This window comes from Lonchura striata, chromosome 3 (assembly GCF_046129695.1).
Source record: "Lonchura striata isolate bLonStr1 chromosome 3, bLonStr1.mat, whole genome shotgun sequence".
NCBI classification, from domain to species: domain Eukaryota; kingdom Metazoa; phylum Chordata; class Aves; order Passeriformes; family Estrildidae; genus Lonchura; species Lonchura striata.
This window is the reverse complement of record NC_134605.1, coordinates 109185956-109211367: the sequence shown is the minus strand read 5'-3', so window position 1 is coordinate 109211367 and position 25412 is coordinate 109185956. Positions and strand designations below refer to the sequence as shown.

Below are 25412 nucleotides of genomic sequence, written 5' to 3'. Positions count from 1 at the left end.
TGAATTCTTCCACAAACACCAGTTCCATCCTGCCTCTCCAACATATGCAGAAGGACTGACTTCAGTACAGTGACTCACACAAGAAAAATCTGTAGCATGATGTACATATTCTATTTATATAATGGCCTAGAGCATGGTAGAAATCTTAATTTAAATTTGTTGTTTGTTTGCCAGATATATTTAATTATTAGCGTTTCTCATCTTTCTTTTCCCAGAATGTTATCTAATAAACATTTTTGAAAGGTCTGTGTTTCCATATGTTTATTATGTTCTTAGCATAGATGGATAATGCTTGGTCATGTAACTACTTTTAAATTGATTGAAAATTTAAACTATGATTAACAGGACCAGAAGATAAACAATATTGCTTGAAATACGTAATTCTTAAAAGAAATTAGGAGAGCAGAGCAGTTTCCTGTAGATCTATTCTGGTTTAGAATCTGTTGCTGACATATGTTCTACTATAAAATGCTCAGTTGTGAAAAATACAAAAAATACCCCCAAAAACCAAACCAAATGTAGTCAATTTAAATTAAGAATCCTGTTTATAGTATAAGATTACATTTAAATATAGGTGACCAAACCTGCCTTGTAAAGAAAAAGGACTGTCTGAGAAAAGGGCTTAATTCACAATAACAGATAGACAAAAGGGGGAAGACCCCTGCATTTGGAAACTTTGTTTTCCATAACAAGTAGACGTGTTTCAATTTTTAAAAAATATCTTCTTTTGCTGTATCAGTCATTAAATTACTCATTTTTCACTGACCAGTTCATCATAATTTTCATTCTTTCTTATTACCATGAAATAAAATTCTCTAAACTGCATCAAAGTTGTGACTTTATTAGCATTAGGTGTTGAAGGGAGCCTAAATATTTAACAGCATGAGCAGAATCAGGTTATGTGAGAAGATTTCCTAAGCAAAACCAGAAGTCAGGCAAGCAACCCTCCATCAGACTCCCTTTCAGAGAGAAATAACATTTAGCATAAATAACCTGCAATCCCCACTCAGTGACCTTTGGGATACAGGTGCTTTTCTGTGTAGTTAACAATGGGGTTAAATATTATTTCAGTCTCACCTAACAAAGGTTGCACATTCCAGTCCCCTTTTAGTAAGGAAGCTGCTGTCATAATTAAGATTTCAAGTCTCAGAGCCCTTAGCACAGAATAATTTCATCACACATTTGACTCCTTCATTCCAGTGGCATTTCTTCTAGTGTGAAAGACAAGTATTAAGTTAAAAGTTCAATTTCACAACTCAAAGGGCTTATTATTTGTGTTGGGTTTTTTTTCCTCATTCATCTCCACCACTTTTCCCCTCTATGGCACACTGACCTCTCAGCTGGAGTCAGCTCTAAAAGCAAATTAAGCAATGGCAGGGCAGAGGTGTGAGTGCTGGAACATTACTTACTACACTCTGAAATAATTAGCACAGGTCCAAGTAAGAATTGCAATAGTTAATCCAGTGTTGTTATCAATAAGGAAGTGGGCAGAACCATTACCCTTACTCAAAAAAGACTCCTTTACCATGAATAATGGGTCAGGAAATCAGAGAATCATTAAGTCTGGAAAAGACCTCTAATAGAATTGAGTCCAAATATTTACCTGTCACTGCCTGGTCCACCACTAAACCATGTCCCTAAGAACTAAAATTGCATATTTGTTGAGTATTTCCAGGGATGGTGACTCCAACACTTCCCTGAGTAGCCTGTTCAATGTTTGATAACCCCTTCTGTGAAGAAATTTTTTGCCAATGTCCTATCTAAACCTCCCTTTGCAAAGCTTGAAGCCATTTCCTCTTGTCCTATTGTTTGTTACCTGGGAGCAGAGACCGACCTCCATGTGGCTACAATCCCTTTATAGGGAGTTGTAAAGAGTGAGAAGGTTCCCCCTGAGCCTCCTTTTCTCCAGGCTGGGCCCCCCCAGCTCCCTCAGCTGCTCCTCCTCAGACCTGAGCTCCAGCCCCTTCCCCAGCTCCGTTCCCTTCTCTGGATTTGCTCCATCCCCTCAATGTCTTTCCTGTAGTGATTTCTGCAACCGAAACCACAATAACTCATTTCTTAGTCACTCCTAAGAGGAGAAAAGTAGTGTAATAAGGTAAAAATCAATCATCACACATCTGACCCAGGGCATAAAGGTCCATAAACCTGATTTAGATCTCCAGAAAGATAATGGAACAAAATTTTTACCTGTCATTTTGTAACCAGTAGTGTATTAAAAATCAGCATGGATCCTTCAGGACCTGATCTTCCCAAAACAAGCTCTCTTCAGTGAGTCACTCAGATGAGAAGACACTGTGATGGCTTAAGTAACAAACTTGAGAGGTGTGGTTAGGGTGAAAGTACTAAAACATGGCACATTCATGCAGCTGGACACACACATCCATGGATGCTCCTGAGCTGGGGAGGAGACAGAGACCTCTGGCACCTCAGGGTCCTGGTGGATGACAAGATGTCCAGACCCAGGAGCAAGGACTGTGAGCAAGGACACCAAATGAGGCTCATCTGGGGTGCTGTGTCCAGTTCTGGGCTCATTGGCAATAGAGACATGGAGCTCCTGGAGTGGGTCCAGTGGAGGGTGACAAAGATGATGGAGGCACTGGAGCATCTCCCTGGTGAGGAAAGGCTGAGGGAGCTGGGGCTGTTCAGCCTCCAGAGGAGGCACAGCTGAGAGGAGCCCTCAGCCCTGGGTGTCCCTGTGAGCAGGGAGGGTCAGAGCAGGACCCAGGCTCTGCTCTGGGACCAGCAATGGCACCAGAGGAACGGGCAGGGACTGATCCCAGTGAGTTCCACCTGGACAGGAGGCAGAAATGTCCTGTGCAGTCACTGAGCACTGAACAGATTGTCCAGAGAGGCTGTGGAGTCTGTCTCCAGAAATGTCTAGAAACATGTGCTCTAAAACCACTACTTTGTGTGAGGCCCAGCTATTGATGTTTTTAGGGCATGAGACATATTTAGTGACTGACTAGGATACCAAAGGGTCCTGTTGCATTCAGTGCTGGTAAAAGACTTAACAGCCATTATAATATACACTTCCTAAGTGCATACTGGAAGGCAGTTTCCCTTGTCCTTTATAGCTTCTGTCAGCACTGAGATCACCACAGCAGAGCAGGCTTTCCTCCTAGCACATCCTGTTCCTGCTTCCTTCCACCTTTCAAGGAGAAATCCTTGATACCCTGCCTACCTTTAGCAAGGATCCAGAGCAAACAAGAAGATGCCATGGGAAGACTTATGGAAAGGGGTTATTCCCTATTCCTCCTTCTCACCTACTCCTGAGGGAGCTCCTTGCAGAGAGCTGGCTGCTCTGGGAGAGGGCCTGAATTACATCCCTCCACGTGATGGACCTCCAGATTCATTGTGGAAAGGTACACAAGATGGATAGGGTAGGATAGGATAGGATAGGATAGGATAGGATAGGATAGGATAGGATAGGATAGGATAGGATAGGATAAATTCATTTAGAGGGGACCTACCTGGTGCAACTTCCTGACCAAAGATTAGTTTGGAATAACTTCTTCTCTAAGTGCAAGAATCATCTCACTCGTGCAGTGTTTTAAGAGGAACATGGTGATGTGGACAGTTCAGCCAAGGCAGTGTCCTGTCTCTTGCCATTACAAAGAGAATGTCCCTTAAAGGCAGTTGGAAAAATCTTGTGGCAGGCAGAACTGAATTTTCTTCTTTCTCAAGTGCTATTGCACTTGAAATATTAATCATCTGAGCAGAAAGGTGCTGCCTTTTCTACTTGTATGGAGATAATCCTTATTGATTTTCTCTGCAACATTTAGCCACAGATAAGCTTTTTAGACAAGTGTTATACAATGAAGAAATGAACACCGTACTAACTCTAACTGGGCCATTTTCAGATTGATTTCCTGACTTTATGTCACTGTCCATCTGCTCTGCTGTATCAGATTGCTGAACAGGTAAGAAATAATCTATAATAGTTTTATATGTTTTATCATTATTATTTTATCATTTTGTAGCTGGAAAATAAAACATCAGGTTTCTCAGGAGATGCATGTTGAGATCATAGAGAGGCCTGAGAACATCTGTGTCCCAGCTGATACAAGAAATGCTCCAGAACCTGATATTTTGCACCCTGAAATCCATCTGTGGCACCCACAATCCTCTGTTTGGTACCCAGGCTTGTGACTTACACAAGAGGGAAGTGTCTCCAGATTAGATGCTAATTGCAACAAATGACTGAGCTAGAAGTGACCTATTTCAATTTAATAAGAAGAAAAGTTTTAATCCTCCTCCTCCCTCCATGCTGGGGTATACACAAGGGTTAAAGCTTTCCCTAGGCATGGCAGAGTGCTATCAGAGGCAGTTAGGACCACACATTTGGATTTAAGTAGATGTATTTCTCCCTGAGCTGTCTGTAGGGATCCTTTAATCTCAGTCTCAGCTTGTCCACAAACCAGCACTCGCTGTAATATGTGAATAAAAACTCTCTTACTTTCTCAGCTTAAAGTGTCAGACACTGCCTGTTTATTACTCTGCCTATAATAAATTTGGCCATTTTTGCTGGGATTATCATTTAGTATCAAAAAATTGCTCTCAATTTTCCCATAAGTTTTGCTGTTAAAGCTCACTTTAGAAGTGAAGTTACCTGAGGTGGGTTACACAGGTTGAAGAGGACGAGCATCACCAGTGCCACCACTACATTTCCTCCTTACTGAACTAATCTCACTTCCTAACCTGGCAGAAAATGATCTGGTACTGAGACAGACAGCCACAGAAGGAAATAATTCAGGACAAGTCAGAACAAGAGGAAATGTTTTCAAGTTGTGCCAGGGTAGGTTTTAGATTAGATATTGGGAAAAATTTATTGACTAAAAGACTGGTCAGGCATTGGAACAGACTGCCCAGGGAAATGATGAAATCACAAAAAATGTGACAATGTGATGCTTAGGGTCATGGTTTGGTGGTGAACATAGAGCTCCCATGATCAGGTGCAGCCTCAGGATGAGGGACTGACCTTGAGTCCTTGGTCGTGCAAGACTCACACCATTGCCACCAGTACTAAGAAGATGCTGCCTTTCCCTAATCCACCCCTTTTCTCCCTCCTCACCAAATCCATATCTGGTTGTGAAAAGCAACCAGGGCAGTTTTAGTTATCTTCAAGAAAAGCATCATTGTGCCTGATTAACTGTTGCTGACATAAACCAGGACACTAACCCAGCAGAAAAATATTCCTCAGGTTACTTTTCTCTTAGAGCGGGTAACTGCTGTCCTCTAATCACAGCATCAAAGCTAAAAGCAGGACCTGGGTGTGCTTGACTTTCCTGTACAGTGTAGCTGCTGGAATTAAACACCCACATTCACACAAAGACACAACACTTCCTGAGGTACAGGGAGCAGCTAAACAACACTGTGTTTCTGGTTTAAACGTGCCTTAAGATCTGCAGCTTTAATGCTCAAACAAAATAGAAAACAGGTCAAAGGAAGTACTCATTAGATGAAGCCCCTCTACAGAGCTACTGCTAAAATTGCAGTGCCAGGGGAATACATTGCAGGGTCTGTCTGTGTTTATCTCCCAGCTTATCAGAGGAGGGTGTCAAAGGAAACAATAAGTAAAAGATAAGCTAGTCTGAGACTGACAAGACCATGTTGTCTAGGTTGCCTGAACAGCGACACAGCAACGTGTTAACCAGCATCGTTAGCAAAATCAGGGATGGGAATTGCACCTCTGATGGCACTTGTGAGGAGCAGACACCATCTAATGAGTGCCATGGGTCTCTGGTTAGTGCTGTGTACTGCTGGCTACAGTTGTGAAACAAGGTGGAGATAAAAGATAAGGAATAATAAAGTGGGATGTCATTAATAGGCTTCTACAGAAGGAGAGTATCAGTAGATAACATTTAATAATGCATCGCCCCAAGCAGCTCGGAGTCTGAGCCTGATCTTATCCTCTGCATAAAGCATCTCCCCTGAGCCCCTGCTGTCTTTGTTCACTTCATGAACTGCAGCATCAGACCTGCTTTGCTGGCAGTGGGTGGGAGCAAGAGGCTCATCCTGCCAAGAGGTGATACACAATGCATAGGATGCCTTTCTGCACAATTTAAGGAAATAGCAGCAAAGAAAAAGGCCATTTACGCTAAAACATAATTGCCAGCTAGCTCATCCATTACCAGTTAACAAGAATGAAACAAGATTGTACAGGTTGAACACTGAAGGCTCTGCTTAGCCAAGATGGACCACACAGCTGCTGTGTTCAACCAAGGCAAATGAGTTTGCCCATGAAAACTCAGGAATATCAATATGAATTAATGTCTCCACTCAGTTCTGGGGAAGCAGCAGGCAAATTTCAAAGACAAAACAGCAATTTTGCAGCATGCCTGAATGTTCCACATATATGGAATGCATATGGTCTGTGCACTGTTGTTCCTCCTCATGACCAGGAAACACATCAACAACTGTAGTGCACACCAAAAACCACCCTGAGATCCAGGCAGGAACGGGAGATGTGTGTGCACACGTGTGCATGTGTGCATGAGGGACCTGTGAGTAACTAAGCAGCTGAAGAAGTGGAGAGGTGTGATTTTGCATGGCTTCTCACAGAGGAAACGCAGCCCATTTTAATCATTCCTACACACCCTGTGCAGACACCATCCAACAGGCTCCAAAGGGAACACACTGACGAGATGAATCGTGTCCATTGCAGTCTAACACCTTCCCTGTGTATTTCAGAGGATACATATGCACTGTGGGTACATCACTGATGGCATTCTACAGCAGGACAAGTAAATTCTTTCTCTGTATCATGATCTGAATAGATTCTTATTTTCACGCCTTTTTTAACAGATTTTTCTCTGAAACTTTTCTATCCATTCTTTTTTTTTTTTTCATGTTTGTCTGTAGTGACAGGTTACACGGAGTCAGAACACAGGTTTGATCACTGAAAATGTTTTCTGTGCCTTTATAATCTTAGTCCTTGACTAATTTTGGCTTAGACCAAATAGCATTACCTTCCAGAAAAGCCTTGGTGTGTTTAACAGGTAAATAATGCCAAGGGCCCTTTAGCACCTTGGAAGACATGGTTCAAGAAGGAGAGTTCAGCTCTACTGACTAGAGACAAGCTAGTGGCCTTAAGACCCAAAAATTATCATAGACAAATTGTACCATCCATATTATTACATTTCCCCCAAACAATTGTTTTCCTCAACCTTACCTGGAAAGAGATACAGAATAGTGAATGACTTGACTCATGTAATGCTTATTTTAAAAATTCTTGATGATGTCAAGGCAGTGATTTGCCTTATCTGCTCATCCAGCTTGTTTCAGGCTTCTGCTCTAAGAAGGAAAGGTGAAATACAGACCTGAAGAACCTCTATTACCTCTAAAGGCAGCATAAGGAGAATGGCTTTGAAGCAGAGGCCTGGTGAGAAAAATACCACCCTAGCAGTCTGGATCATGCTCTGGCAGGGACAGGTTTTTCTCACCCTCTGCAGGTTCAAGAGACCTGTAGCTATATGAGGTTGATTTTGATGACAGCAGGCCTGGCTGGGGTGGAGCTGGAAGGTTAGGGGTCTTCAGAGAAAAAAGGTTCTGGATCAAAAGCCAGGAAGTGAATAGTGGGATTCAGTCAGTTAAGCATTGAGACATTTTCTGCAGTGGGTCAAAAGAAGTTTAAGTATTTAAGATAAGTAGTCATGAAACAGAAACACTGCAGAGAATTGAAGTGACTGGTTCCATTACCTGAACCAGTTTCCCCACATTCAAATCCTGAAGGCACAGAGGTTATCTGCTACACCACATATTCATAAGAGATCCATATTCTTGATCTCTGATTATATTAGGAATGATGGATTTGGCCAGAGAAGGCAGTGGCTGATGAATTTGCTGGAGCATAGGGGAGAGGAGTCACCACATAACCAGGCAGCCAAAGTCACCTTTATACAGCCATAGAATGCAGAGCTATAATCAACTGGAGGGAAAAAAAATTGTGGCAGACAAAAACCATGCCAAAGGCATCCACAGGAAAAATGCAAGTGAGAAGGAAGGATTGAAAAAATGGCAGATGCTTCCACCTGTGTTAGCTCAGCCTGGCTCTCCTCGGAGTTTGCTCAGCCTGGCCCTGCCCTGAGTTGTCTCATGTGGGGGCAGTTTAACAGAGATGTTTCCCTGGAGCAGAGCTGAGTGTGACAGTCTGATTTCAGGCTGTTCCTCCTCTCTGACTTAAGAGGAAGGGAAAAGTATTTACCTGATCAGTTTATGAGTAGCTGTGAGAATCTGTCACTTTAGGCGCCAGAACCTCTAAACTGCTCAAAGCATCATAATCCCGATCTCTGTTTACCCTGTTCATCTGTATTTTGGTCAAATTTCCAGAAAGTCTTATTTCTTCCTTAAACCACCTTTACCAACTATTGCAGTAACTAAAGAATGAACTTGATTTAATACATCTTTAAAAAGTGATTCAGACTTGAGAGAGCCTATTCAGAAATTTGGTTCACTCTTGTATGCATAAATAAAACAAACTGCTAGTTTTCTGAAATATTTTATTCAGAGCCTTGGCTTTTTTTATTTTTATCTCAACACAAAATTATGCTTTCTCTTCCTTCATCAGAAAGAAAGATTTCTCTTCTTTCTCTTCTTTCATCAAAAAAAACCCAAAGTGCCTGGATTTTCTTCATTCAAGTATATTACCTTAATTACTTAAAACCATTCTAAGTTATAAAAGCTAAAAAAAGGGTCAAAAAGCCCTGTAATATAAGATAGGGATATATATGTATACTTGGGGAGATATATGTGTATATGATAGGGACACATATATAGAGGTATATATATAATATATATCTCTGACAGCGACACAGTTCAGCTAAACCAACAGATTCTTCATTTTTTACAGATTTGACTGCAGATAGTTGTTTTGCATTGTATTTTGATGTGAACTTCTGAGTACCAAAACTACACAATCAGCCCAAGCTGCACCAACTGCGGAAGTGATTTGATTTTTATAACAGAGTGTATTTTTATGAATGAAGATAAAACCACAGGACCGTGTATGGGATGGAATATTCCATGGAAAATACTGAAATATGGTACCAGCTCTGGCGACACAAGTGGCCTTGTTGCTCCTCAGGAGGAAGACATAGATCCCTTAATTAAACTGGGCCATATTAAACACTGTGTATGAGCTGGTTATTTATTTTGTGTGCATCAGCCTCACACACACGGGGTTCTGAAGCCTGGCTGTGACCCATCAGGTGGCAGGGGAGGGTGCCAGATGATGGACAGTGCCGATCATTCTGCTCCTGCATTTTCCCTTGCCCTGTCACAGCTGGAATTGTACTGCACACACAAAACTGCTCAGTCTTGTTCCCAAACTTGTCTTCATTGAAAATATAGGAGTGCCCTCTGGTGGAAAACTGAGCAGTTGAAGCTCCGGTGTCACTAAGAATAAGCATTTTTCCTCAAATGAAAATATACTAATTTCTTTCTGGTACACCAAAAGTTTTTAGTTACATCACTGAATATTTCAAGGCCAGATTCATCATTTTGTGCTTTTTCATTCTGCAAGGAATTCTTCAGAGCCCTGAGGCTCCAGTTGTTCTAACCAGGAGCAGTGGTTTGGTGAAAATATCAGAGGAATGATTTGGGTTGGAAGGGACTTGAAAAATCACCTGGTTCCAATCCCCTGCCTTGGGCAGGGATACCTTCCACTGTCCCAGGTTTCTCCAAACCCCATCAAACCTGGCCTTGGACACTGCCAGGGATGGGGCAGCCACAGCTTCTCTGGGCACCCTGTGCCAGCTTTGAAATTTCCTCTAAGATTTAATTTAATCCCATTGCTGCAATCTGGAGCTCCATCCAGATGTGTGCCAGGGCTTGGCTGCCTCTGTTCCTGATATCCAGGGCCCAAGCACTCACACTTGACTCCTGCTACTGGGAAGGAGCAGTTGGAAAGTTTGCTGAGCATCAGCAAAGTAAAACCAGAGAAAATAAGTACTGTTGAGATTTGTGTATTAGTAGCTCAATGATTTAAAAAGGAAAACATCAACATTAAAATGTAAAAAATAAAAAAAAAAATTTAAAAAGCCATGAATTTGGAATCCCCATGTTTTTGGGTGAGCTATCAGACCCATCTGTGTCCACAGAGCTGGTGGAAATTGGGACCACAGCAATGCTGAAATAAAGAGGGAGAGGGGGAAAGGGAAAGGGAAAGGGAAAGGGAAAGGGAAAGGGAAAGGGAAAGGGAAAGGGAAAGGGAAAGGGAAAGGGAAAGGGAAAGGGAAAGGGAAAGGGAAAGGGAAAGGGAAAGGGAAAGGGAAAGGGAAAGGGAAAGGGAAAGGGAAAGGGAAAGGGAAAGGGAAAGGGAAAGGGAAAGGGAAAGGGAAAGGGAAAGGGAAAGGGAAAGGGAAAGGAGAGGAGAGGAGAGGAGAGGAGAGGAGAGGAGAGGAGAGGAGAGGAGAGGAAAGGAAAGGAAAGGAAAGGAAAGGAAAGGAAAGGAAAGGAAAGGAAAGGAAAGGAAAGGAAAGGAAAGGAAAGGAAAGGAAAGGAAAGGAAAGGAAAGGAAAGGAAAGGAAAGGAAAGGAAAGGAAAGGAAAGGAAAGGAAAGGAAAGGAAAGGAAAGGAAAGGAAAGGAAAGGAAAGGAAAGGAAAGGAAAGGAAAGGAAAGGAAAGGAAAGGAAAGGAGAAAAGGAATAGTAATTTGCTAAAAAACTCAAGCTCTCAGATGATGACGTTCTTTTAAGGTAAATATACTTTAACTTGATTATTTGATAACCTGAACACAGCTTGTGGTTTGTTGCTTGGCACTAAAAGTATCCTTGGAGCAGTTGAAAAAATGTCCTGCTTGTGCAATATGGAATATTAAAGAAAAATTACTTTGGCAAATGGCAAATTTCCTGGTAAACACTCTCTGGCTCTGTGGGAGTGGTACTTCACTGACCCAAGGTGTTTTGCTTTCCACAGAGCAAAGGACCAGCAAGAAAAAGGTCTGTGAGACTGAAATCTGCAGGTCTGTCATATGACAATATCATAATGTAAAAACTTTTCTTATATTTATCTTCTAAAGCCACACAGACATGGAGATAATCTAAACAGTGAAATTTAAACCCCTTTTTCTACACAGGGAAATGCAATAAATGTCCATGTAAATGTTTTTCACTACAATAGAACAGAACAGTGGGATGACAGAGAGGGAGTCAAGGCTGATGAAATTCTCATCAGTAATTGAATAAATGTTGGAACCATGATCAAGGTTCAAGGCAAGGTTGGATGAGGCTCCAAGCACCCTGTTCTAGCTGATCTCATCCCTGCCTATTGGAACTACATGATCATTAGGGTCCCTTGCAATTCTGAGTTTCTGTGATTTTAACATCCACTTCATGAAGACAACCATCACACAAAAGTCATTAGAGAATTGGGATGATGGATGTGGAACTTCTGCCCAAAAAGGGAGCTAAAGGAGCATTTCAGTTACTGACCTCATCTAATCCAGGGAAAAACTGTGAATCAAATTATTGAAAAAACAATGCATAAATCCATGGAAGCTATGCTGATGGCAAAACACATCTAATATTTAAAACTTCCATTAAGCAAGCCTGTGAGATGAAAAGGCCTCATGGTAGCAAAGTCCTTAAAAGGGAACTTTTACATTTCTCTTTACATAACCAAAGCAGAAATGTGGAACTGTTACTCTGCTGCTCTAGTATGCAAACTGCTGGCATAAAAAGATAAGAACCTTCCTGTGTTCAGCTGAAAGAATCAAGGCTAAAATAGAATAATTACGTCAAGTGGCTGGGTATGGTAAATACAATAAATGTGATGTGGAAAATGGCAGAGCATGTTTGTGTTGCAGTGACTCTCACATTTCCTGTGTCAGAAATGCTATATATGGACAAGACTGCCACCTTCCACTGTGCCAGCTTGCTCCAGCCCCATCCAACCTGGCCTTGGACACTTCCAGGGATTGGCTAGCTGCAGCTTCTCTGGGCAACCTGTGCCAGGGCCTCACCACCCTCTGACTAAAGAATTTATTCCTAACATTGAACCTAACCCTGCCCTCAGTCAGTTTGAAGTCATCACCCCTTGTCCTGTCACTCCATGCCCTTGCCAAAAGTCCCTCTCCAGCTCTCTTGGTGCTCTTTTAGGTGCTGAAAGGTCTAAGGTCTCCCTGGAGCCTTCTGTTCTCCAGAGTTAACCATTCCAATTCTCTCAGCCTTTCATATTCCCCAAAGCATTTAGTTCATTTGTGAGTCTGCAACTTCTTGACATTGCCCAGGGGATCCTGCCAGGGCTCCAGATAAAAATCTGGAAAGGCACAAGTCTTCCACATGCACTTTCAACATCCTTAGCACTGCAAAGGTGTCTTGGTTTATTTGAAATGGTGCCAAGTGTCTCTTTATGGGCTGCTACATTGAAATTTAGGTCTTCACTAACCTAGAAGATCTCCCTCCTTCTGGTGGGAGAACTTACTTAGCTGTAAATAGAAAATGCAATGGAAATCTGCATTTCAGGTTGTCACCACAGGCCCCCAGCCAGGTAATAATTAGCATTGATTCCATGAGTCTCAGAAGGCTGATCAATGACTTTATTATACTATACTTATCAAGAAACCCATCACCCTTACAGAAAGTCACGATGGATTCAATTGGTCCTTGAATCCAAACTCCATCACCACTGGCCAATTAAGAACCCACCCTTTGGTAAAAAAATCTCCATAACACATTCCACATGTGCACAACAACAGGTGTAGCAAGTGGAGATAAGAATTGTTTATCATTCCCTTCTCTGATCTTCTCACAGCCTTCCCCAGGACAGATCAGATACCCTCTTTTAGTTAGACAACTGTAAAATTCAACTGTATTTTATGATTTACCTCAAAAGACTTTGTTCATAAAGTACAGCACTATATTTGTTTTTCCCTGACTTGACCATAGAAAAGCACTAACATAAGCATGCATACTGAGATATCATTGATACTCATGTGAACAACTGGTTACTTCCCAAAAGCAGAAAACTGTAAAAGCTGTGTATGAGTTCCAATCAGGAAATATTTTTTCCTTAGCAATCATTTTCTTCCAGTCATTATAGAACAGTGTGTTCTAGGTTCATCTTTCTGGACTGTGTGTATATTTTCTATCATTATCACATCATATCACATCTCTCTAAAGGGAAAAATTTTGTAGGATACAGAAGCCAGGAATCTGTGTCTGCCTTTGCAACACTTTTTCTCAGGGTCTTTCCCAGCAAATAAATGCCCCCTCTTCCCTTCCTCCCCATCCAGCAGCTCCATGGCCCCTGGAAGTCAGGCTGTGGAAAGGCTCAGCTTCAGCAAGGTGTGTGGAGAGCCCCTCAGTCAAGATATGCTTCGAATGAGTATTTAAAATATCCTCTGGTTATGCTGCTTCTATTCATCTTCTATCAAGCAATTTCCAGCTTCAGACTGTAAAAAAGGTAAGAAATCACTCCACAAGGAAACTTGGCTATGACCAAATGCTGTTGGTTCAGGAATTATTACGAGTCAAAATGCATTTAATCAGCAATGTAATTTCCAAATGACAATTCAAGCTAGGACTTTAAGTGGCGTTTCTATAAAAACATCTTTTCACAGCTCCAAATATTTTATTTACTTACTGCAACCAGTCCAATAGAATGTTCTGTGTGAGGCTCACTGACTTGGAAGTCAGGTTTTCCTGCTTTCCATGTTAACATTAATTTTTGTTGCAACAGGTTCAAGGTACTTTTTACCAACTGAAAACCATTACAAGAAGCTCAGCCTTCTTTCTGCACCCTCTACAACAACTCTGGTTTACTTTTATGCCAAATGCATGAAAAGACTAAAGCGCTCTTATATAAAAGCATTTAAGGAATACAAACGTTTTAAGAAATCCATTTCACACCCATACTTTAAAAATTATTTTGCAGTAATAGGCCCCACATTGTCACTACTGCTAAATTACAGAAAATCTTTTCCCAGCAAGTACATATAGCAAACAAAAGGGTGTGCATGAAAACTTCAATTTTTGTAGCCTGTATTTCTCAGACAACTGTCTGAAGTTATTAGCCTGTGATAGTTTGAGTCTGCATTGCTTTGTGTCTTTCACTACTAGAGAGGAAGGGTGTATTCTCACTTCCTTTAAATAACAATAAAAATTAATAAATCACCTATATCAAAAGTCAGTTTGAATTCTAAGAAAAGTCATTAAGATTTGTTTGCTCTGTTTCCTGTTGGCCAGATTTAGTTCAAATAAGGGATTTGTTCTAGAGGATCAGCTGGGCTTTGGTTTAGTTACACCTGACTCTCACAGAGAAAAGACATACCTGAAAGAAAAATTGTGTTGTTCTGATGGTTTCCACACAGAATTTTTCTCTGTTCACTTTCTGTGTATCCTTCCACACTGTTGTTATAATTCACTCACAACAGGCATTGGTTTATTTGGTTTATGGGAGAAATATGATAGAAGGGATGAAGCTCATCTCTCCCATTGACCTGTAGCTGATATTTTCTTTTATTCTAATGTAACACTTCAAATATATCAGATATGTTGCTTCCCATAGATGACTTGAGAGGTGTATTTTATCTATTTGCAAGAAAAATTTGAGCTGAAATGCAAGTGCTTTCACTATTGGGTTGTCCCAGATAATGGTATGAGTTTTACCCCAGATTTCTTTTCTGGAGTCAGATTCCTGATGTGTAATAGCAGAGATTTAGAAAATGTTTCTAATGACTTACTAGATCTAAAGTGAAGCTGAATTAAAAATCTCTATATGCTTAAAAATAACAACTAAGTATTTTACAGTGCTCAGCATTGCCACATTTCAGCAAAGATTGAGAAGAGCATGAACAAAGACACATATTGAACCTTGATATGAGAAGTATATGATTGTTCTGATGGAATAATTTGTTAATCCATTTTGGGCTTCTTGAAAATTACTTTCACACACATGCACAATATCCCTCCTGCAATTCTGTATGTTAGACTTTAAAAGCTCCCTGGAATAATAGTACTATGAAAGAATGATATTCCTCACCTGAGGAAACCATGAATTTACCTTGTTGCAAACTTTCTAGAAACATACAGAAAAGCATCTCTAAGGAGCAGCCTATTTTTACAAATCACTTTCTGGGAGCACAAGAGAAGGACCAGGCCTCTAAAAGTTTCTGGATAACAATTTTTTTTTCATTATTCCATTATACTGTGCTTATGTACAGTTACTCTGACAGCAACTTTTTGATTGATTGACTCTGTTGCTTCTCTCTCTAATAATAATAATAATCTGGAGTGGAAGGTGAACTGGGTTGTGTGGAAGAAATCAGTATTGTACCTTTTTGCCAAACACAGTTAGGTCTGCAAGGTGTTCTGACAGCCAAGAAAAAAGATGTGTGCAATGTTCAGAACCACACAGAACTGCATGGATTTTAATCTGAAGTGCTACTTTTACTGTCATTCACTTAAGTGGAAATAAAGAATTGAAGAAACTGGATTTTCGTCTTCATTGTTAGAGATAAATCAGATTTCTGCAGTTCAGGTTTACACAAGGCCTGGAGGAGAACTTCCACAGTCAAGTCACTCAAGCTGATCTCTTTAAAATAACTTTCTATAGATTTATCTTTAATAATATACATATGTTTGCAGAACCCCATAAATACTTAATTTATTTTTTAATTAAATTACCCCACCCCTTCAGGTAATCCACATAAGGAAGTAGGAATTGCTATTCTAAATTGTTCTTTGTACCATGGTCCCGGATGCCAGTTTTATTAATCTTTTCTTTCTTCCCAATTATTTCACCCACAGACCAAGAATTGTAGCATATCTGACAGTCATCCTTTAGAGAACAAGTTGTTTTCACTATTCAAACAGGAGGGGCATGCTTTAAAGAAATACTTGTAGTAACATAATTTCATTTTAATCGTTCAAATAAAGCTTAGGTGACTGTAGTGGATGAATGAAAATTGTTGAGTAAGGTGGATGGGGTAAAAGAATGGAAGCATCTCCCAGGACATTGGGAATCTGGAGCTGCTGGACTGCCTCCCCTCACAGTCAATAGAAAAACAGTTAATAACTAAGGTAGGTGTCTTATGAGGCTTTCTGGTTATGATAACCCTGGTCTCATCAAAATTGTCACAAGCACTTCAGATAAAAAAGTAACTGTGCCCTTATCTCAGAGCTTGGAAGGATATGGGAGACCTTATCAGAGGCAACTTCCCGTGAGTGCTGCCCGCTATACAAAGAAAGAACAAAGGCAGCTGTGTTTCCCAACGCAGGGGTTATAATACAGTATTAGAATTCTGGCAACAGCAGGCAGCTGCAGGAATTCTGCAGAAATCTGGAAACAGTGAGGCAATATTGACTTGCAGCATGGGCAGCAACCTGCACCCAGTGTAGTGAAAAGGGTGCTCAGTGTGCAAGGATGAGGAAGGGAACAAAGAAAGGAATAGGAGATGTGCAGATGCTTTATGCCTTCTAATAAAAACAGACTGAATGGAAGGAAGAAAGGAAGGCTGTGTTTGAACTGAGAGGATCTGTAAAAGCTGCCTTGTGATATTTTACCTTAGAGTGGAAACAAAGATTCTGCAAGAAGGAAGGATGAGCAGAGCGATGCCAGGTTGGATAGGGCTTGGAGCAACCTGGACTAGTGGAAGGTGTCCCTTCTCAGGGCAGGGGCTTGGAACTTGGAGATCTTTAAGGTCTTTTCAATCCTGACAATTTCATGCTGCCCTAGAGCAGAGCACATGCCACACATCTCTCCAGACTGAAGACATGAAACATCTGCAGCCAATCTTGAGCAACATCTAGGGTGATTTATGTGTACAATAATCACAGAACCACAGAGTGGTTTGGGTTGGAAGGGACCTTAAAGATCACCTTGTGTTTGGACAGAGACATCTTCCACTAGACCAGATTACTCAGAGCCCCATCCAACCTTGTCTTGAACATTTCCAGGAACAGGGCAGCCACAGCTTCTCTGGGCCACCTCTTGCAGTGTCTCATCACACTCATAGTCCATAATTTCTTCCTAATATCTATTCAATATCTATTCTATTCTTCCTCCTTTCTGTTTGAAGTCATCCCCCTTTGTCCTCTCATTATATGTGCTGGTAAAAAGTGATGCCCAGTGCCACAGCCTCAGTGAGCTAATGGAATATAACTTTTATTCAGCAAATGGAAGTTCAGGAACCACTTGTGTTGCCCACAGTTGTTCTGTGTACAGCTAAGAAGATGCTCACTTATGTCTCTGCCTCAAAATATTTATCCCACTCTTTTGCCAGAAACAGGAAACACAACTGTAAAACAACCAGCTTGGAACTCAAGCTTTTATTTTGTGAACATATTAGCACTGTAGCTTGCTGATCAGACGAGAAGCTGAAGTTCTGCAAAAGGACAGGTCTTCTGTTTTCTCTTTTTCCTTACTATGGAGACAAGAAAAAAAATCCAGAACAATGCATCTGGATTGGTTCATTTTCAGTCACCTGTTCCTGAAGAAAAGTTTCTCTTGCAGAATGGGCAGCCCCAAAGCTGATGTCATTTATCAGCAATAAATATTGACAAGGGAAAAAAAAGGGGAAATGTGTATATATATACAACCCTGGACTGGGGAGAGCCTTTCATTCTCCTGCCACTTCCCCAGACACAGGAGGATTCTGGTGGATGAAGGTAATGTATGCAAAACTGAATTTCAGCCTTAGGGATTTTTTCCATACAGCCTCTTTTTCATTGTGCTACAAATTTTAGTGGAGTTAATAGCTAAGTTGCACCAATAATTGATAATGTGATAATTGAAAGAAAATTTATGCTTATACTATCTCAGAGAAAGAATGTAAAATAAAACATATCTTCTCTGAAACCACACCTACCATGAGTAGGGATGAAAAATTGCTTCAGTGGAGTCAAATTTCCACATTTCTTTAGATCAAAATGTAACACTTTGATCCACTTGCTTCTTCCTACAAATGTGAACATTAAAAACTCCATTTTGCATGGGGTTGTCAGTCATGGTAAATGCTTTTCTAATGTCTTTTGAATTGTTTTGGTGTTAAATGTATACCACGTGAGTATTGGGATACTCCAGTACAGCTGAACTCGGAATTTTTCATCTCTAAATGTTAACTAACTATCTGTCCAAACGTTCAGGTGCATATGTTGCTGAAATGTCTAATATGTATATTATAGTATGTAGTAAGCTGATTAACTTATCTTAATGGAAAGTGAATTATTACTTTAATGAAATTTAAAGAGGTAAATTCAGAGAAGGTAGAAAAAAAACATCAAAATAAGTGAAAAGACAAATATTCCCACTCTGCCAAACTTTCATACTTGCTGTGCCCTGAAAGCTTTATCAGAAGGCAGGAGAAAGTTTCTACAGAGGAATGAAATGCCAGGATTAAACATAAAGACTATATTTTTCAAGTAGAAATTTGTTTACAGTTTTGAAGCTATCAATGTTTTTTTTTTTTTTTTTTTTGTATTTTACACTCAATCAAATTTTCATGAAACCTCAAGTTTTCAAGTAGACCAGCCTAAAAGTGCATTGCTGGCATTTTTTTTTTTTTCAGAAGCATAGAAGTGATTTAGTGGATTGAGTACTATTGACAGGGAAGGATAATTGTATCTGGGAACCATCATCTTTGACTTTGAAAGTAAAGCCCAACACATTTAGTCCAAGAGACAGATTTGATGGTAGAGTCTGACAGTTGAAGATGTGCAGTAGTATTTAATCAACTTGAACTCTGGATCCAGAAATATTTTATGTTTCCTGTTGCAGCATTTAATCTGGGAAGTCCCAAAAAGATTTTGTTTCTTTGTGTATAGAAGGTAAAGACAACTCCTCAGTGTCTAAAAATATCCCTGCAGTTTAAGAATTTATTCTTCATTAATATCAGTGATATCTCTGCCTCTACCTCATGCAAATTATTTCCTTATGAAATCACAGGAAAACAAGATAAAGACTGAATATCTGAATTACTTGATAGGACAAGGGTTAGTGATTCTAAACTAAAGGAGGGGACTTTTTTCTTTTACTATGATAGTTTCTCTATCAAGCAGAATTTCCTAGATTTCTTTTGACCTGTCATGCTCATACCATGGATTTTTTTAAGAGGCCAGCTCTAAGATATTTTATATAGGTTGGGTTTTGTTATCTCTATTTCCCTCTTGCCTGTCAGGTTTAAGGCAGCCTGGTGAGCTCAAAGCTAATCTCTCTTGGGATTTTGCCACATCTTTTTAACAACTCTTCCTCATATATATACTCATCAATACAAAGATATATAACTTTTGGTTCTTTTGATGTGCAGAAAAAGCATCCTGTTCATATGAGTGGGTTTCAGAGTGTCTGTATACACCTGCATGAGATGCCTCAGGAGTCAAAGTGCATTTGCCAACATTATTTGTTAATAACAATATTTGAAGGCTTTCTTTATGTCTAGGTGTTAGGTGAAACATGAGGGTGATCACCACCATTTTCTTGAGTCTTTATGATGCTGATTTAATGAGGAAACAGAGAAGTGGGAAAGAAATGGAGACTGCAGTCCATGTGGTCAGTGCTCCACTGCAAAACACCAAATCTGACTATGGATGAGGCTTGAGAAGGACTGATGTAACAGTGCTGAACATACATTTTTTATATACAGGGAGGCAGACATTAAGGAAATGCTGCAAATTCAAGATACTCAAAGATATTCAAAATAAAGGAGTCAAAAGGGAACTGATCCACCTATTCCAAATAACACACAACTTTATGCTATTTACAGATCCTGCTTCCATGCAAGGTGGAGTCTTCTCTCTGTAGGAGGCAGTGGTGCCCATGCACAGTTTCAGCACATCCATATTCAGAATAAACTAAAATAAACTTCTTTGTTCAGGCTTTACTTTGCAACAGTTTTTTATCTTGCTCACATATCTCATTATGCTATAAAATGTATGCAACAGAGACTAATGAATTTTGGGGGTTTGTTTTTGGGTTTTTTCCCCCCTGTAGAAATGGATCTACTAACTGCAATTATTCTCCTGGCTGCTTTGTTACACCACTCTGATGGACAGGTAGGAACATTCATCTGTGCAGAACACCCATAACTGACTCCTTTGTATAAAAATCTGATATAGTCTGATATTTTGATCTCTAGAGATTTAGAATTATGGGGTGCAAGTATTATTAATATGTTAACATATTGAAGATGAGCTCTAATTTAGTACAGATTGTTATTATTGTTGTTGTTGCTTTGTTGTTGTTGTTGTACTGGTTGAGCAATTTGGTCTAGTGGAAGGTGTCCCTGTATCAGACAGGGGCTTTGGAGCTACTGGCTCTTTGAGATTCCAACCCAAATCATTCTGTGATCCTGCCTATCAAAATCCTTTTCCCTTCATGGGGCTAATTTTAAAAAGACATTTTTAATAAATAAATGAATAATTTAAGATTCAGACATCTGATTCATAAATCTACAGAGGATTACGTTTGTAAGATAACTGCTATGAAGATACTTGCATGAGAGCTATTTATCAAGATCTTCTTATTTATGAATGAAAAGAAACAAGTACTTTAGGAAAGAAAATTATCATTTTCTTCAATAAATCTGAGGTGAACCTCAGAGGTGGTTACTGTGGTGCTGTAAGTTGATACTTTCCTTTACCTGAGTATAGCTGCAGCCTAAAACTACTGGCTGAGATGTTATTTCTGCCACCATAAGTGTCTTAAGTTAAACAAGATTTATGAGACCAATTATTGGTGTAGGTTCAGTTGACCAAACAAAAGTGACAAGAGGCTCATAATTTATCTTACTTCTTATACTTCTGTTAACTGGGACCTTCACTGTTATTTTTTCCAGGGTTTCCCATATAAAAATGTGAAGGCTTTCTCCTTTCCTCATTTTAAATCTCAAAATGAAAAACAGATCCTTGAGCTACACAATGAAATACGGAGATCTGTAATTCCCACAGCCAGGAACATGCTGAAGATGGTGAGCTATGAATTACAGCTAGCCTGCTTTTCCCTTAAAGGAAATTATGGGACAAACCCAGCATCAAAGGAATCTGTGGGATGAAGGGATCAAGAGCAGCCTGATGAGAAGGGCTTGGAGATATTCATGGGTGAGAAACTCAACATGAGCCAGCAAGATGCTCCAAGGGCTGGAGCACCTCTGCTCTGGAACCAGGCTGGGAAAGCTGGGGATGTTCAGCCTGGAGCAGAGAAGGATCCAAAGAGACCTTGGAGCCCCTGCCAGTGCTTAAAGGGGATCTATAAGAATGAGGGAAAACACTTTATCAGGGCCTCTTGCAGTAGCACAAGGGCTAGTTCTTTTCAGTTAAAAGCAGGTAGATGAAAATTAGATATAGGTAGAAGATTTTTATGATGAGGGTGGTGAGGCCCTGGCACAGGGTGCCCAGAGAAGCTGTGACTGCCCCATCCCTGGATGGGTCAAGACCAGATTGGATGGGGCTCTGAGAAACCTGGTCTGGTTGAAGATGCCCCTGCTCTTTGCACAGGATTTAGACTAGATGACCCTTCAAGGTCCATTCCAACCCACACCATCTCTGATTCTCTGAATCTAAGAAGAGAAACAAACCCTGGATGAAGGAAAGAGCATGCAAAGCAAAGAGGGAGAGGGAGCCCGAGCAGCATCTTCTGAATCTCACACTGTCAGGAGAGCAAAAGAGACCAAGATCTGCAAAACTTCTCCCATCCCTGTCACCTCTGATAGTCCTGGTTATCCCTGTCCCACAAGCAGATTAGCTGGTCAGTGCTTTGGGGTTATTCCTGCATAGCAAGGCCTGAAACATTCCCCAGGTTCAAAGCCCAGCTGATGTTAATCACCACAACTCAGCTGCACCTGGGCTGAAAATCAGATTTATACCATTTAGTTCCGTGCGCCCTGCAGTGTTCATTCAGACACAAAGCTGAAGGAAAGCAGTAGTATTGGTAGTATGTTATAAAAACCATCAGCACCATCTGGAGATCAAGACTGTGTGATAGAACTGTGCAGGATAACCTGCTCTGAAACCTTTAAGGGTTGAAGAAATGTGGTTTCTGTGCCCCAGGAGGGGAAATCAGCACAACTCATTTCTGTCTTTCTGTTGAGGGCCATAGCATTCAGTGCTCAACACCCAAGCCATTCCCTATTTTGTTTCCTTCTCCTGCACTAACCTATCTGTGACCTGGATACTTCTTCCTTTGTGTCTTTCAGGTGTGGAGTGAGACAACTGCCAAAAATGCTCAGAAATGGGCAAGTCAGTGTGGGATGAAAATCAGTCCAAGAGACAGGAGAGTTATTAATGGTACTGACAAGCATGGAGCCTGAGCTGAAGGGTTAATGTCAGTTTGCAGATGACCCCTGTGAATGTGAAATAGAAATAAGCATGACTTTAATCTGTTGTAAAATAGCTTTTTAGTCTTATTAGATGGAAGCTGTCCCTGTACATAGCAGGGAGGTCAGAACAAGATGATCTTTAAGTCCCTTCCAACTCAAACCATTCTATGATTCTGTGATTATTAAACACAAAATCAACAAATTTTTGCAAGTCCTTAAAATCACAGGGCAAAATGAATGGCATCATAGCATTTTTTAGCACATAGCTACAGCCCCTCTGTCCCACCTCCTGCCCTATACTTTGCTTCTCTCCTAATAAATTAGATTTACTTCTACTCCAGGTGTCACCTGTGGCGAGAATGTGTTACTGTCATCCTACCCACGAACATGGGCTGATGCCATTCAAGTGTGGTACAGTCAATCCTCCAATTTCAAGTATGGATATGGACCAATCTCAAAAAATGTCAATATTGAGAGCTACACTCAGGTATGGAGACTTGAAACAAATTGCAGGGATACATCAGAATCACAGGAGTACACTTAAGCCAGCTGGGAGTTATTTATAATCAGGAAAAATTTATCAATGCCATCAAACTATTATTTATAATTCATACTCTGATCGAAAGATGAATTATAAGATAAAATTCTTTTCCATCTAATTAGTGGGCAACAGAACCAGTATTTTTGAAGAGCTGTCCAAAAAGAAAATATTAGTCTGTAGAAAAACCTTTAATTTAGTAATAAATATTTTTTTATACAGGAATTGAAATACGTGATTAAGAAGTGTCAAAGCAAAATACCTCTGATGAAAATACTTGAATTTCAACTTCAGTAGCCTTCCAGAAACTGTGTTCAAAAACATTTGGAAATTGGAGAAAACTCATTTTTATATGTATTCTTTATGACAGCTAAACTTTAAATTTAAAAGCTAACTAGAAAAAAAGAAAGGAAAAAAAAATATTTTCTGGTTCTGTTACTTTGTGAGGTTTTGGTGTTTTTTTACAAGAACTCACTCTGAAATAATGTGTTTGTCTTTTAATCTACAGCTAATCTGGTACAACAGTTACAAGGTGGGATGTGGAGTTTCCTACTGTCCCGCAGGCCCATACAAATACTTTTATGTTTGCCAATACTGCCCTGCGTACGTACTGCCCACTTACTGAGTCGTGGTGATTATGGAGATGTTTCCAAAACATCCTTGGCAATAGGATAAAATAATTGCAATCTACTGTAACCATTTGTACTTTTGAAAATACCAATGTGAATTTTGGGTTTAACAGCATGCTGAATATCAATATTTATTTTATTTTGCATTGAAAGAGATATTAGGGAAAATTTAGTAGATGAACAAGGGTTTATCTCTGTCAGAATCAGGCATCAGGCACAAATAATGCTGTAATTTTGACCACAAAGGAGAAAAATCAGATGTAAATTGGAAGCCAACATCAAATGAATATTCACAGAGGTAAAGAACTGTATTTCAGAAGGGTTTTGCTGAGGTTTGGAGCAACCTGGTCTAGTGGGAGGTGCCCCTGCCCATGGCAGATTGTTGGAACTAAGTGATCTCTAAGGTCCCTTCCAACCCAAACCAGTCTGTGATTCTGTGATTTATGATTACCTCAATCAGTTGAAATCTATTAGAGAAGCAGAGCTAGGAAGCACGTGCATTTTATTAGCAGATAATGCTATACATATACAATCAATCAATTAATTGTGTTTCTCTAAACCTTACTGTCCCTCTTATTTAAAAACAATTCTTTTTGTATTCTATAAATATCTGAAATTAAAACATGACTGCTTATGAAAATATTTTTATCCAAAAAATTCTGGATTACTTTTACTGCAATAAATAACAAACTCTGGTAAATGGCTCAGAGCATCACGTTGATTTTGTTTTGTTTTGCAATTCTTTCAAATTTCAGAGGAAATAACCCAATGCAAATAGCTATGCCTTACAGAAGTGGACCAAAATGTGCTGACTGTCCTGGCCACTGTGACAAAGGACTTTGCAGTAAGTCATTCCATTCTCCTTAAAAAAATCATATTCTATAATATTCAAGCCATTTTAATAGCAGAGCAAAAGTACAAAGTTTATATAGACATGGACAATTGTAACTTCTGGAAAATGCAGAATCAGCAAACCAGAGCTCAGTTTCCATATAATACTTCATTTGTTTGCTTCTCTCTCTTTTATTTCAGCCAACCCTTGCAAGTATCAAGACCTCCTTGGAAACTGCAAAAATCTGGAAATGTTGTTTGGCTGTAGCCACTCACTGGTGAAGAAGAAGTGTCCTGCAAGCTGCAAATGCACCACTCAAATCATCTAAAGTCCTGCTGGGTGTCATTGCAGCTGCTGAGAGATTATAAGGAAAGAGCAGAACTCACTGTAAAGTGTATTCACTCTCAGTGCTTCTGCTCAGATTGACCTATAGGTAATAATTTTATCTGAAAACTGACCATTACTTCAGTCTTCAATTAGACTAGTAGCTCAAAATAACCTCTGATGTTATTTTAGGTTTTGTAGAAATCATGTTTTAAGCTACTAATGTGTTACTTTGTGTCTTTCCTTGCAGTGGATTTGCCACTGATTTATTTCTTTTTAATGGGAAACCCACTTTTAAAACACTTCAGGTTTTTTTTTGTAATTCGTTAGATGCCACTAAATTTTCTTCTGTTAAATTTTTTGATTGTTAATGGAATGTCCTCCTGCTAAATAAACACATGATCTACCACCAGTTCACAAATAAAGCTTTTAATTAAAGTTATTTATAAATAAAGGGGTTGATTTTTTTTAAAATTTGGAAAATTCCTTATGGATATTTTAAGGTTCTTTTATACTTCATGCAAGTGTGGGTGGGAAAGGAAAATAAGTACAAAGCAAAAGGGGAGGCAACTTTTGGTACTTGCAAAATATGAGGCACACATATCTGCAACTTTTCCTCTGACCTAATCACAAAAATTCTGCCACATCTGCCCACTGATAAATGATAACTAAGGTGATAAATGATAACTTTATTCTTGTGGCTCTTTCCCACTAATCTTGCACCACACCAAGTGTCCCACCAGGCCACCAGCTGCCCCTGAAAGGGTCCAGGTTTTCCATAGCCCTTGAATCACATAAACCCACTTGGATCAGGGCAAAACTCACTTTACCACTTTCCCT

General features: G+C 39.9%; 1 protein-coding gene across 1 annotated transcript in view; it reads left to right on the top strand.

Moving 5' to 3' along the window:
- The window catches only part of CRISP2 (cysteine rich secretory protein 2), a gene marked incomplete at its 5' end in the record, with an annotated part of 34300 nt that extends 9724 nt beyond the window's left edge, over positions 1–24576 (top strand). Inside the window, 7 exon segments of the mRNA XM_021527208.3 lie at positions 19927–19988; positions 20771–20902; positions 22127–22217; positions 22591–22736; positions 23296–23390; positions 24172–24260; positions 24449–24576. Of these exon segments, the coding sequence (XP_021382883.3) occupies positions 19927–19988; positions 20771–20902; positions 22127–22217; positions 22591–22736; positions 23296–23390; positions 24172–24260; positions 24449–24576 (743 nt within the window).
- Positions 24577–25412: the final 836 nt, after the last annotated feature.